Source organism: Pseudopipra pipra, chromosome 2, assembly GCF_036250125.1.
Source record: "Pseudopipra pipra isolate bDixPip1 chromosome 2, bDixPip1.hap1, whole genome shotgun sequence".
Lineage (NCBI taxonomy): Eukaryota > Metazoa > Chordata > Aves > Passeriformes > Pipridae > Pseudopipra > Pseudopipra pipra.
Window position 1 is genome coordinate 65951717 of NC_087550.1, and position 14643 is coordinate 65966359.

The 14643-nt window shown below is 35.3% G+C and overlaps 1 protein-coding gene across 2 annotated transcripts in view; it reads right to left on the bottom strand.

The window, feature by feature from the left end:
• KLHL1 (kelch like family member 1) overlaps window positions 1-14643 on the bottom strand; it is a 198107-nt gene that overhangs the window by 120697 nt on the left and 62767 nt on the right. For both annotated transcript variants that reach the window (XM_064645854.1, XM_064645853.1), the window contains exon 3: window positions 8811-8947. In XM_064645854.1, coding sequence (XP_064501924.1) covers window positions 8811-8947 — 137 coding nt within the window. The remainder of the gene's footprint in view (window positions 1-8810; window positions 8948-14643) is intronic.

The following is a 14643-nucleotide window of genomic DNA, read 5'->3' on the forward strand; positions in this document are numbered from 1 at the left end:
ACCTAGCAAGGGACAGCTTTAAAATGCACCCTGCAGTGCACTCAGTTAACTGTCCTCCCCCTCCATTTTCACTGCTTCCCTGAATTTACTCTTACTGACTTCTCAGGAGTAGCAGATTGCACCACAGTACGAGGACACACAGTTACTAGCTATCTCTCCATAATATTCAAGATCATTCTGAATACTTAAAATTTATGGATATCCAGTTCAGAGCTCTTTTCCAAGCAATTCTCATTACATTGCCAAAAGAATGAGAGAACAGCTGGTTCCTAACACATAATTGCCAGTTCTATCCCTTAATGAAGTATCCTGGGTAAAAAAGAGGAACAATAACAATTTGTTTTAGTGCATAACTTCAGAAATGAGCAAGGACTTGGTGTTTCAGTAACAGGAATGGAAAACAACTGCTCCAGGTGGAAACAAGATCCTCAGAGTAGGGACTGCTCAAAAAAAAAAAAAAAATTAAAAAAAAAAAACAAGGAAGCAGTCAGTCAGTTTCTGCAGTTCTTTAAGATAAATGTGTCTATGAAGTTTTTTCCTACAGAACTGAATTACATGGAAGTCCACAGATTGTTTTAGTATCAGAAAGATATTCAGTGAAGCAAGGTATTTAATTCCAAGAAGGCTGACATCCATAGATGAAAGAAGATGACAATCTAGTCCTACAGTTATGTTGAGAAACTTTGAAAGATTCTGGCACTGTACACATAGACAGTATAGATGAGAGTTCAATTCAGGAATAATCCTTGGTGTTGCAATAAGGCTTTGCTGATGCATAAATAAGAATTTTATGAGGAAACTATTTGAAAATGTCAATCTTGTAAATTGCTCTAGCACTAGTAAGAAATGCAACTGGAACAAAGGTACATATGAACTTGGAAGACCAGTCAATGCAGAACATCCATGACATATATCTGAATGATGGCTCTAAAGATCATGAGATTACTACCACTTCCTACTTCCCAAATTGGAGCAACCCTGATAAAAAAGCCTTCTTTGGACAGGTCTCTTTGCAACTCCCTCTTTATAAACTCCTGAAAAGGAGTTTATAACAAGTATCTGCTTCTAGAAGAGAACTTTACAGCGGATCCTCCATATCCAGAAATTAAGTTTATTCAAGATCTACCAGCATCGAATGTGATTCATGACCATTTTTCTGTGCTCTCCATTACACAATGGCTAAAGTCTTCCAGATCAATCCAGTTACCTTAATTTGTCCTTTTATCGCCCATCCCAGAGTTCCTGGAATGAATGATCTCCCATCTGAAATGAATGGAAATTTAAGGGCTTATTCTCTGAAAGTGCAAAGTCAACCATCAAGTACCTGGCAGAGCAAATGTAGTGGGACAGCAACAGGTAATAGTCTCCTGCAAAAAGCGCTCTTTAGACATGGTCCATGTTCACAGGCATCTCTAACATGATGGTACAGAACAAATAACTGTTGAACAAACTCAACATGTCATAGAGGTAGAGGCAGGGACCTTCACAGCATACACAGTATCAGGGGTCACTCCAATTCTCAACGTGATCAGTATCTACTAGAAGGGAGTAGCCTGAAGCACTGCAAACAGGTTACCAGCACCTAAAAGCCAGGGATTGTTTGTCTTAGCATAAGCCTTATGTTATACCTATCAAGTTAAGCTTTTCTGGGACTTCTCTTTAGCACTGAGACTAATGGGAATGAAATGGTCTCAGTTATACACTAAATGCTGTCATCCTTCAAACCACAGTAGTCCCATTCAAACAGCACATTGCAGAACAATCCTGTGGCTGCGATAACCTCTGGACTCTACGACACTATTAATTGGCACAAGCCAAAAGTATGCTAAGAGTTGTTCTCACTGTTTATTCATACAGACAACTGAGTTCAGGAATTAAAAAAAAAAAATCCCTAAACCAAACCCAAGAAACAAACCTCCCTGGGATGTTTAAATAATACAGTTTCTGTTCTGCAGGAACTTAAGGGTCTTTGTGCTTACAGGCATTTTCTTGCCACACCCCTGCTGTCTGTCCTGTGTGTGTTATTAGCTATAACACTGACAAAAACACTTGACAGTACTTTAATTAAAGAATCCCCCAAATAAAATCTAATTAAAAGCTATTCAGTAGGGCTTGAACCCTTTCCATGTATGATCTATTCTCTTTTTTTTTTCTTTTTTTTTAAATATGCATCAATAAATCAATGATTTTTAGTTCTCTATTAGTTAAATAGTTTTTGCTTTTTCAGTTGCAGTAATAGTATGAAAGCACCAGCCTACCTTTCTGATCACAGTTGGGAATGCATGCTCATTAGATATCCTCATACAGTATGAGGAGATCTATAGTAACCTCACAGCTCTGTTCTAACTTCAAAGGAAGGCTCCCAGAGTTACCAGTAGTAGCAAAACACTAGAATATCAATCTCTAGTTCCACTCCTATCTGAACTATTTGAGCAAAATTGCACATGATGAAAACCCAAGTTTTAAGACCAAGAAAGCAGCATTACTTAAGAAAATCAGGTAAAGAAACACTCTTCTGTATTACTGCTTATACTGAACTCTAAAAAGATCAAAGAATACCTATCTGTGTGTCCCATGACACTAAGCCAGTATACTCAATCTTAGAATTTTTGCTATCAATCATCTTATTGCTTGAGAAATGAAACGCTCTTTCTGCAGAGTCATTGTACGTGTCAGCTTCAGATTTCCTCAGCTGGCTCACAAGCAGCAGGCATGCAAAGGAGGAAGTTTGCTTTCCCATTAAGTCATAATTCTGTTATATCACAGACAAAACATACTTTGTCTATTTGAATAAACCAACAAAATGCAGTTAAGTGTGGGTAGATTAATGAAGTTGCATATCTTTTTACTAGTCAAATATATCCTTCACAAAAAAGTAGTGGGAAACCAGTTTCAATTTACCGTTGTGGACCTATGTAAACTACAAGAAGCACATAACTTTGATGGAGTGTTTTTCTAATAAATTTACATCATATATATAATTTGAATTATATAAGTGGTAATTACACTATAATTTAGCTTATGTTGTTAGACAACTTTGTGCTTATTTCAGACAAAACAATATGCAGTCACTATCTTATTATTTTTTAAAAAAAGTTGTCTATAAAAATAAAACCACCAAAAGAACCTCAAAGTTGATCTAACATAGTTTTCAGTACATATTTTAACACATTGTAATCTTTAATCAAATTGTGTTTTATAGGTACATCTATCGCATTAATTTTATATAATTAGTCATGTTGAATCTTCGCAGAAACTTCAACACCTTTTATTATCTTTAAATCAGTGCTTTTGGCAGTCTAATTTTCTATCTTCCTATTACAACTCTTAGATGGGCAGCTGCCTTCACTCAGGAGCAGCTCTTATAAAGGCTATACAGGACTTGATGCTCTGCTGGTCACCATGTAACTCTATCTTGCCAATTATTTAGAAGTCTATTTGCTTACACATGACTGAACACAGTCCAGCTTCAGTGTGTCATGACTCTGTCATCTACGTATTTAAGAGATACAAGAAAGACAATTTACCATTGTATAAAGTCTTCCATAAAGTAAGTACTGTGCCTCCTTTATTTAACAGAGTAGTATTTTCTTTAGCCAGAAAAAAAGAAGGAAAAAGGTGCAAAAATTACTACCTATTTTAAAAGAAGTAAAAGAGTGGGAAAAGAAGTCAAGTAAGCAGAAAAAAAAAAAAGAAAAACAGACAAAAAAGCCCCCATTGTATCTTCTTTAACCATTCATCCAACTTTACTCCTATAAATAGCCTCAAAAAATGACTGGCTTTATTTAATATGATGATTTCTAAAAGATGGCAAGCTCTTCCTGAAGTTGATTAGAGTTTAAAATGCTTGTTTTCGCTTGCAAAGTAAGTAATATCCTGACTTCACATAATTAGCAAAGAGGCAATATACACCCTTTTTTGTGATAGGTTTAGTTTGTTTTTTTTTTCTAAATTAAATTTGCCAAAGTTGCTACCTACCTACTTGGTCTCCCATTGAGATATTATTTAGTTATTTCTTTACTTGTTAAGACTTTGTAAAGGCTCAATATCGATAATAAACATGCACTACATTACCATAAAAAATAGGACATCTTGAAAATAAATGTAGTCTTTACTTTGTAGGGTTTATTAGGTTTGTGTGGTGAGGTTTTAGGTAGTGGTGAGGGAGCTACAGGGGTGGTTTCTCTGAGAAGCTCCTGGAAGTCTCCCCCATGTCTGACAGAGTCAATGCAAACTTCGTGTTGGACTCACTGCTGGCCAAGGCTGAGCCCATCAGTGATGGTGGTAGCACCTCTGGGATAATATATATAAGAAGGAAAAAACAGTTATTGTGCAGAAGAAAATTGCAGCAAGAGAAAAGAGGAATGAGAATATGTGAAACAGCCCTGCACACACCAACGACATGTAGGAGGGGGAGGAGGTGCAGCAAACATCAGAGCAGAGATTACAGTGGAGCCCAGGGTGAAGACCACAGTGAGGCAGGTTGTGCCCTTGCAGCCCATGGAGGCAGATATCAAGGCGGGAGCAGATATCCACCTGCAGCCCATGGAGGACCCCACACTGGAGCAGGTGGATTCCTAAAGGAGGTTGTGACCCCAGGGGAGGCCTGTGCTGAAGCAGGCTCCTGGCAGGACCTGTGGACCTGTGAAGACAGGGAGGCTGCACTGGAGCAGGTTTGCTGGCAGGACCTGTGAACCCACAGGGGGATCCATGCTGGATCAGCCTGCTCCTAAAGGACTGCACCCCATGGGAGGAACCCACATCAGAACAGCTTGTGAAGAACTGTAGCCCATGGGAAGGAATCACATTGCAGAAGTTCATGGAGGACTCTTTTGTGGGAAGAACCCTATGCTGGGCACAGGAGAAGAGTGTGAGGAGTCCTCTCCTTGAGGACTAAGGAGTGGCAGTGTGTGATGAACTGATCGCAGCCCCCATTCCCTGTCCCCAGTGTGCCACTGAAGGGGAGGAGGTAGAGAAAATGGGGAGTGAAGTTGAGCCTGGGAAGATGGGAGGGGTGGGGTAAAGTATTTTAAGATTTTTTTCTTATTTCTTATTTTCCCACTTTGATTTGATTTGCAATAAATTAATTTTTCCAAGTCAGGACTGTTTTGACTGTGATGGTAATTGGCGAATGATCTTCCCCTGTCCTTATCTCAACCCATGAGTCTTTCCTCATATTTTCTCTCCCCAGTTGAAGAGGGGAGTGATAGTACAGCTTTGGTAGAACCCTGGTGTCCAGCAAAGGTAAACTCACCACAATGGGGAATTAACTCATGATGGACATAGCAGATGTTAACAATTCTCATTTCAGAACAATATACCTACCTTTCCTCAGGTCTCTGATGTACAAAACCTCCCTTTTGCTGAACTTTAATTCTGATATTTTGCAACAGTATTTGATTATATTGCTGAAAGGTCTGATATCAGTTCAGGATGTTTCTATCTATAATGATACTTTTCATAGATATGCATATTTTATCCTTCTTGAACTCCTAATTAAAAATTCTAAAAAAAATATAAACTGGACTGAATTACAGTTCATTAAATGTGGAAATGGTTCCCTTTTTTAAAATCACATCTTAACACATTTGAATTGTAATACTCTTAACTTCTACATTTTTGTAAGCAAGCCCATGTTCAGCTGTATTTTTTCTGAAATGTTCAGTTGTCCTCAGGGAAAAACTTCTCTATAACAGTAGCAACTATATGTGAAATCCTTTTTTTTTTGTTCACGTTTTTTAATCTTCTTGAGCTAAGGAGGAAGTGGCAGGAAAAAGAAAATAGAAGAGTGAATAACTTCTCGTCTGTCAAAATAGTTTGCTATGCCTGAGGTAAAAGAACAAAGAGCTAAACTGGTCACCGACATGAGTAGCTGAAAACTTTTTCACAAATTGTGCAGTCAGTAAATGGAATTTGGCAGCCAGATTCTCCAAATATTCTGTCTATGTCTAGACAAATCTATGCTCCAGGTTACAGAGGCTAAAAGAGAATTTCTGTTGGCTGCTACTGGGTATCAGAACAGTGGCTATTTTCTTAGCTTTTCAATGTTACCCTTGTACACATCCATGCAGCACAAGGAAAGTGAACTGACTCAAAGAAAAAGAGGACATGAACTAGACTGGTGGTAAATAAGAAATCAGAGAGTAAGAAAAGAGATAAGAAACTGTGAAGGTAGATAAATCATGAGAAACAATGGAAATGAAAGGGAAGGGAAAAATATGATTTTGATCTGGCAAGGTCAAGGGAAAATAGAATGATTAACTGAGAAGCAAAAACTGTATTTAGTTTCAATAAACTGAATAAGTTTGGGACCATTTTCTAGGAATTACCTGATCATGTGAGTTATCACTGAATTCTCCATAGCACTTTTCAAGGCTCTGATGAGCATTAATGATAAGCCTGTGTATCCAAGCTGTAGCCAACATTCGTTAGAGAGATTGCTAGATGGATTTGACTAAAACTGCCAGGATCAATATAGATAATTGTGTTCCAGTGCCTTCAAATGTTCCCTAGCACTGTTTAATTTACTAGCGTAATTGTAGCTGGGAAATTTAGGTGCCTGCTAAGACATCTGATGCAGAGAAAAGGAATAGGGAAAGAAATAAACCAACATGAATTTCAAGAGATAAGGACACAAGCTAAGAATAAATAAGGATAAATCAGAATAAGTCAGGACAAAGAACCCAATGGAATAGAAATGCAAGACCGAGTAATCAAAACCAGAATGGTCCATGGCATCCAATAAATGTACTCTTTTAATATGTAAAATAGTTTCACATTTCCTCAATCTCATCACACTTCTATTGTCAGCAAGTATTTGTGAAATTTGCAAGTGTAAACTTATGAATATATTTTTTGAGTCTTATTTGGTCTCTAAAAGAGGTTAGGAAAAAAAAGGATAATAGTGTATTACCATTACAAGTGACAGAAATTAGACACCTTGGTTATCACCTTAAGTTTCTAATTCTTCAAAGTGATGTTACAATAGCACGTAAGGTTGCCATTTCTCACATAGTTTGGACTTTGTGTGACTGTATAAATGAAAGAATATTGCAGACACAAATTCACATGAGGCAAATTAGAAAACGGGAAGTATGCTAGCTGAAGAGTTCTCTTTTCATCCATTTGTGAAGGCTGATCCTTATTTACCTAACACCAAAAAGAAAATTCCAAGTTATTCACCTCAAAAATAGAGTACATCACAAGGCTTAGATAAATCAAGGAGTGTAAAGTGGCTAAAAATCTTTATCTTTTGTAGAAAGCAGTTCACTTTTTCTAGTTTTTCATTGCCTCATCCAGTCTCCAAAGTTCTCAGAGATAACCATAAAGTTCTGATAGCTTCAGTCATATTGAAAATGGTTAAATTTTTTATTCTTTCTCTCTTCTTTCTCTCCTTCTTTTCTTAATCTGAACTTACATGCTGTCTTTTGTTGTCAATAACAACTGTGCTGTATGTTTCCATTAGATCTTTCAGTGAAAACTGAGGTGCAAGAATCATGCGGTACTCGAGTATTTCCACAGTTCCCAGGGGAACAACACTGTCCCTCATCTTCCTCTTGCCTCCTCTTTCTTTTACCTTCATCTTACAGAATGATTTAACATTACCAGTAAGGTCTTTTTCTATTCTGTGCCAAAGTACTCTTGATTTTGCCCCAGTATTCTTCTGCCATAGATTTTAGCCTTGTACCAAGGAATCAGATTGTATCCTTCTTATGCTTCCTAAGAACTACTTACATGTTCTTCACTTCATGGATCCCTAGCTTGAAACCCTCTGGATGATGTACATTCCTGAATGGCAAAACTATAACTGAAGGGAATAGGCACTAACCTTTGAACATGTAGAGTACTACATAAAATGTTGTCGGACATTCCTAGAACATGTATTTGTCAAACATTATTTTCAAAAAGAGCACTTTTAACTTAAATTGTATTTATTTGCAGTTTCTGTTTCCCATTAGGATGGTAAAGCTATTATGTCATGGAAAACACAGCACACATCCTGATTAAATATATCAAAGCAAACAGCAACTTGTGATTAAATTATTATATGCGTATTTATAGAAAACTAGAACTGCAGGGATTGGGGTATCCATTTAAAATTGAAGCTAAATCAAATATACAATAGAATCATCATGATAAAATATTGTTAATTTAAACAATATAAGGATGTCTTTTAGGAAACAAACAGAAAACAACATCTATTTTATATTTATATGATTCAAGTCAAGGAAAGACAATTCTTCTTATTGGCATTTCCTCTTTTCTAATTACTTTATTTTGTAACATTAGTGTTCTTATTAATGCACTTCAGATACATTGTGCATAACAAGTTGCCCAAATCTATAATGCAGTAAAATGTAAATGCTATTCAGAAGAAAGCTTTGAGTTATTAACTCCGAGTTGTCTGTTATTCATAAGTTTACATTATACAACAGAGTACTACCCTATAACAGGAAATGAAAGTGACAATATCCTCCTAATAAAACTTTTTAAAACATTTTATTATTTTAAATTTTAAAAGATTTATGCAATTGTTTAAATTGAAATTTTATTAAGACAGCAATATAGGGCTATTCTTAAAAAAATACAGCAGTTCCTTCAGTGATCTTACGTAATCTGAATTATGTGCATATGAGGCAAGTATTAAGTATTTGAAAACCAAGAAAAAGATATAATTTTCTTGACTGTCCTATTGCATTTGCCAAGTCTGATATATTTAACAACTCGGAGATAAGAGATAATCTGAATTCAGCCCTAGAAATGATAAATAAGCATTTTGGATGATTAAGATAATGTATGCAGTACAATACCTGTATATGCAAACTGAACAAGATCCCACAGTGCATTGGGGTCTATGCCTTCCATTTTGATCTCTTCTTGCTTGGCTTCACAAACATCACTTGTAAACATGGCAGCAAAATAGTCAGAGACAGAACTGAGGACAAGTCTGCAAAAAAGTTAGAAACTGGTATAATTTGCATTGATATATGTATTAGAAATTTCATATATATGTAAACTTTTTAAAAAACATATTTTCAGAATAGTTATAAATTACCAGGAGCAATATTATTAATGCATATAGGCAGCGAAATACAGCATGACATTTAATTCTAATTTGGTTTTGCCTCCTGTGATATAAACCAAGTGGCATTTTAGCATACGACTATAAAACCGACATAGAAATTAGTGCTCAGTCTTTCTGATAATCTTCCAATCATGCAGATATCCCAAATGTTAACAAGATAACCTCTCAGTATCAAAACCAATACATTTCATACTCCAGAGGTACTCTTCATTGTTCTTAAAGGCTTATTTTTATAAACTTCAAAACCAGCATGTGACTTCAGACAATCTATCAATCTTCAATAAAACTACTGGTAGCTTAACAGGTTATTCACTAAAAAGAAAACAGAACCATTGTGTAATGCAATGTTTTTGTTAAGAAACATTTCCAAGGAAAATAATTTCAAAATACCTACAAAATGTGCATGGCTTGCTCTTTAAGGATCTGATTCAGATAAATCAAAACACAGGAAGTATCAGGTATGATTGTAATTACTGGGGCTTTAAGCTTAGGAATTCTTCTAAGTAGCATCTACAGTGAAATTCTGATCTTGTTAGGAGTGAATATTCCCAGATGATCTTGAGACAGAAATGTGGTACAGCTATAAATAGTGTACCACATGCTTCCATAAAAGATGGTCACATTTCTGGATTAATTTGAAACTATAATATATAAACACAATAAAAGACACAAGAATCACAACTGGAGAACTTGGAAACCAAGAAAAATACTTAGCCTTTAGTATATTGTTAACTATTTTGTTCAAGGGAAATAAATTATAAATAAAAAAAAAAAGAAATAGTAAAGATAAATGAGTTAATGTTTATCAGCCAGCACAGTAATTGATTCCTTTTGCTCTCTTAGCTCATTCCAACAGCAAAGTAAAGTATGAAAGTTTGAATTGGCTTAATAATTTTACAGTGCTTTAAGCTACTATATTTTACCTGCAAGTATGGCAGCTTGAAGACATATATATGGCCTTTACTTTGGCTCTAATGATACGAAATGACTAATTAGGTATAGTAGTTTTATCAATTTTTGTGTTGTTCTCAACTCTAGCAATCATGAATTTTAGAACCAAACATCCCAATTCATAAACAGTTCACATTTATATTTATGTAATTGCTAAAACCCCATACTTTGGTGCTGCCACCAGAAGCTCCTATTTTTTCATCACTGTTTTTTCATCACTGTTTTTCCATCACTGAGGAACATTTACTTCTATTTGTTTATTTGTTATTTCCATTTTATTTTAATTAAATATTTATTTATTTATTATCTTTAAATCCGTTCTTCAAATAATTTTTGAACAGTTATAAATAAGTGACTTTACTGTTAATAGATGCTTTAATAAAATAAAAAAATAGAAAAGAAAAAAAGGAAATATAGATGATGTTCTATGAAATAAAATCTCTCACAGCCACCAAAGATGTAATTTAGGTATGTGATTGAGATTTCCATTTGAGATCATTTTGCTTAAGCTGTTGCTTCAGATTTACTAACCATCATTCAAATTCAACTAGGAGTCTTCAACTTTGTCACTTGCTAGAAGCAAAGCCAAAAACATTTGCCGCATCAAAAGTAATGGACAAATGAACTTTTAATATACCGGTTAATGATTAATGCAAATATTTTCAATGAGTAGTAACTTGTATTTCAATTTACATCATTTATGTTCATAAATTATTTATTATATAATCTCATTGTCAAATATAAAAAAACCTAAATCAAACAACAGAGGGAGAACAGAAAATAAATAACAGAAGGCTTACATCTCTTTCACAAACTTATACAAAAATGTGTGGTTTTCCATAATTTGTGTGAGGAAAGTCAAAGAAGTCATCTAACGGATTTCAGTTGTGAAGGAGAATTCAATCTACAGGACCAGACAAGATCTGGTCCAAAGTGAAAAAAAAAAAGACAAAAAAGAAATAATACATATGTCAGGTCCTCAGCATTACCCATTTTACTTAGAAGTTTGCACCACCTATTAAAGAAGATGGCTTAACTCAGCAGAAAGGCTCTGTGATGTAGCAGCTTGATGTACAAGGATTCTTTTTTTTAAGTACTTTATGTTAATCAATAGTTAACAGAAATAATGAACCAGCTTCTTCATCAATATAACTACAACGAAACGGTTAACTGATTTCAAGACACTAACTTCTACCTTTGGAAGCACTCCAAAAGTTGAACTAAAGTGAGAGGAACTTGCTAATTACACTTAATTCTGAAAGGTGACACCTTTTGTAAAACTTAATTGTGTTCCAGTGTTGAGATAGAAGATGAAAAGTGGGAAATCAAAGAGATCAATGAATTTGTAATGATCTGCTGCTTTTTGTAGATCAGAAGGCTCCAAACATTCCTAAATCTTGGTTTAAAGGCATGTTGACCTATTCATCAATAAAGGTCAGCTGTCTCAGGATGTCACCTTTTTTAACTGCTGATCTGGCAGAGAGAATACATAATAAACTTTCATCCTTGAAACTCATAGCAGGTAACTCGTGGCTTAAATGAATTTGTGGACCCAGAAAGCTTTTCTCCAGATTAAGGGACTTTTCTGCCTTTACAACTAAATTCAGCCAGATATATTTCTGGTTTGTTTTATAGTAATCAATATAACTGATCACTGATTCCATGACTCACTGCTTTAAGATGTGATTTGCTGCTCTGCAGGGGACACCAGCTGACACTGTGTGTCTTTACTAATAATAATAAAGCTCTACTGATAGCTCTCTACTGCAAGCTCTTCTTGCAGCACACAAACATTTTCTGTATGTATAGATAAGGCTCCATGATTTCATAAATTTTAAGGCTTGCAGAACCTATACTAAGATGTATCCATGCATGCCCTTGAAATAATTTCAGGAAAAAAAGAGAGTAGACAGTAGTCATCTGAACGGTACACAAAAGCACCATTAAGTAATATGCATTAATAGTAACATGCATCCAACTGACTTTTCAAAAACATGTTTTCTGTGAAGTATTCCACCATTCATTGAAAATTAAATTTTCTTTAAAATTCAGAGCTAAAAACACATATTCAAAAAAAATAATTTATGAATGCATATATGTGAGTCCATAGATATATATATGCATACTTCACAATTGTATCTGTCAAAAAGAAAGCGAAAATTAAAATGTCATGTGGTAAAATTCTCAATATTGTTATTTTTTTCCAAAATTTTTCTAAATAGAAGGTGTTCCTATGCAGTTAAAAACAGGAGACAGTCTTAGAATGAATTTGGGATTTAGTATCCACTCAGAACCATTATCATAGTGCAATCATCTTGCTTATAATTCAGGATTATCAGATTAGCTCATTATCATATCAGAAATCCACATTTATTGGGTAAAGAAGCAATGAGTATGTAACAGTTAAATTAATGAGAATTTTCTCATACTTTTCATCATAACTGTTGATATTGACATTGTGTTCTGTGTGCTTACCTCATTTTTGAGAGAATGGAAGAGAACTATGTGATAAACTTTCTTCCCCAAGACCATCACAATAACTTTTATAAACTAGCCTATTCATAAAGGGAATTTTTAAAGAACAACTAAATAATAATAATAATAATAATCATCATAATCATAATAATAGTAATATCTCCAAGGAAGTCAACTAGAGAGGCAGATTGAATTTTGAAGAGAATTGATTAAGCCTGAAACAAGAAAGTTTACTTTTTCTCTTTATTCAAACAGCTTCCTTCCATTTTAATTTTTTATACAACACATAGCTACAAGTGACACCAGTAATCTACATTAAGTGATGTTCCCTCTTTTCCCTGAGGACCATGCCTTTCGAGTTTACATTCTCTTTTTTCTTTAATTCATCTTCTTTTAATTCTTTCACTGTTTCCACAAACTAAAGTGTAAATACAGTAAGTGCGTCTATCTCTTCTATTCTACAAACTGAAACACAAAGTTACATTCCATTATATTCTCATATTGTCTCAATGTTTTTAGGAATGTTACACAAATCCAATATCAACACTTCCAACAAATACACAGTGTCTACCAGAGCTTTAATTTTCTTCAGAAACTATAAGTAATGCACATATCACATTTGCCAGATTTGACAACAAAGTCCATTGTCCAAAACACTTTGCCAGTGTGTTTGTGGTCCTGTGTCAATTTTAAAGGTACCTGCAACTGCAGCCAGTATTTGGAACTCTATGCTGTTAACTTCTCAACATTTGGGAATGGGCAAGACAAGCAAAATGTCACAGGGATGAAGATAAGAGCTGATGAGGATCCATTATGATGCAAATACAAAACAGAGCTCAGTGGTTTTCTCCAGAAGAATACCCACACAATTCAGACATAGCATACATATTTGATCGTAGAAAGATGACACAATCAACTGTGATACTCAATATGTGGGCTTTATGATTTCCTTTATTCACTGTAACTCCACAAGGAAAAAGGGGGAAAAGCTTGCGGGAGAAGGAAAAGTCCAGTTTTATCTCCTTTGAACTATCAGCAGAAATCTCAGAAACACAAATGTTAGGTTTGATGGAAGTATAGAGAATGATCTGTGAAGTCATTAGAATAAGTGACTGCTTAAGTATCTAGATTTTTTAAAGTCCATTTGTCATCCTTTTATTTTAGAACTCCTTTTTACAAAATTACACAATAGAGCATCAATATTATTTTATCTTCACAACCTATTCCTCCATAGAACTTGGTTTGGTCAAATCCTTGTGTGTGATTTTCAGTCCCTTTTTTGATGGTGGGTTGTCACATCTTCCTGATCCAAGTACTTCTTATATGGCCTTCTTTGTCAGTCTGTCATATATCTGAACTCGTTTGTTTTATTTTCATATTCTGTATCATTTAGCCTCTCCCTCATTTTATTTTCTTTTAACAATCCATTTGGAAGGGGAATCAATCCCCTAAACATCGATGTCAGACCAGTTTCAGATAATTCAAAGTACCTAATTCATCAACATAGGCTGGCGCTGACCTATAAAAACCCTGTCCCCCTCTGGACCACATGATGGAAGCCAGACAGGGCACTCAAGGCACCTCGGGAGAGATTAGGTAGCTGAACATTTCTTTTTTACTTTCTTTTTCAGACATCTCATCCTTGTTTCTTTCATCCTTCAAAGTTCATTTCAGTCACTGCACTTGCCTCCACTCCATAAAGTAATACCATTAGTACTCTGGTTTAATACTATCGTAAAATATCTCGAGTTGGAAAGGACCCATAAGGCTCCTTGCAGGACTACCTATAACTAAAACAAAAATAAACCATAGGACTAAGTGTAGCATGTGACCCTTGTATAACAAGGAATAAGTGATGCTCCTCGTGCGGTGGTGAGACAAAGAGGTTTTATTCAAACTCGTGCGCCCTTTTATCCTTACAGATCACGTGACTTTCTTAACCAACCAGTTTACTAACTCTGGGGCATGCTCCTTGGGCTCTGTACCTGGGCACATCCTCTGTGCCACCTTTGGCCCGCCCCTACAACTAAGCATATGATCCAGATGCTCCTTGAACTCTTTCCACTTCCCTGAGAAGCCTGGTGGAGTAACTCACCATCTTCCTGGTGAAGAACCTTTTTGTAATGTCCAAT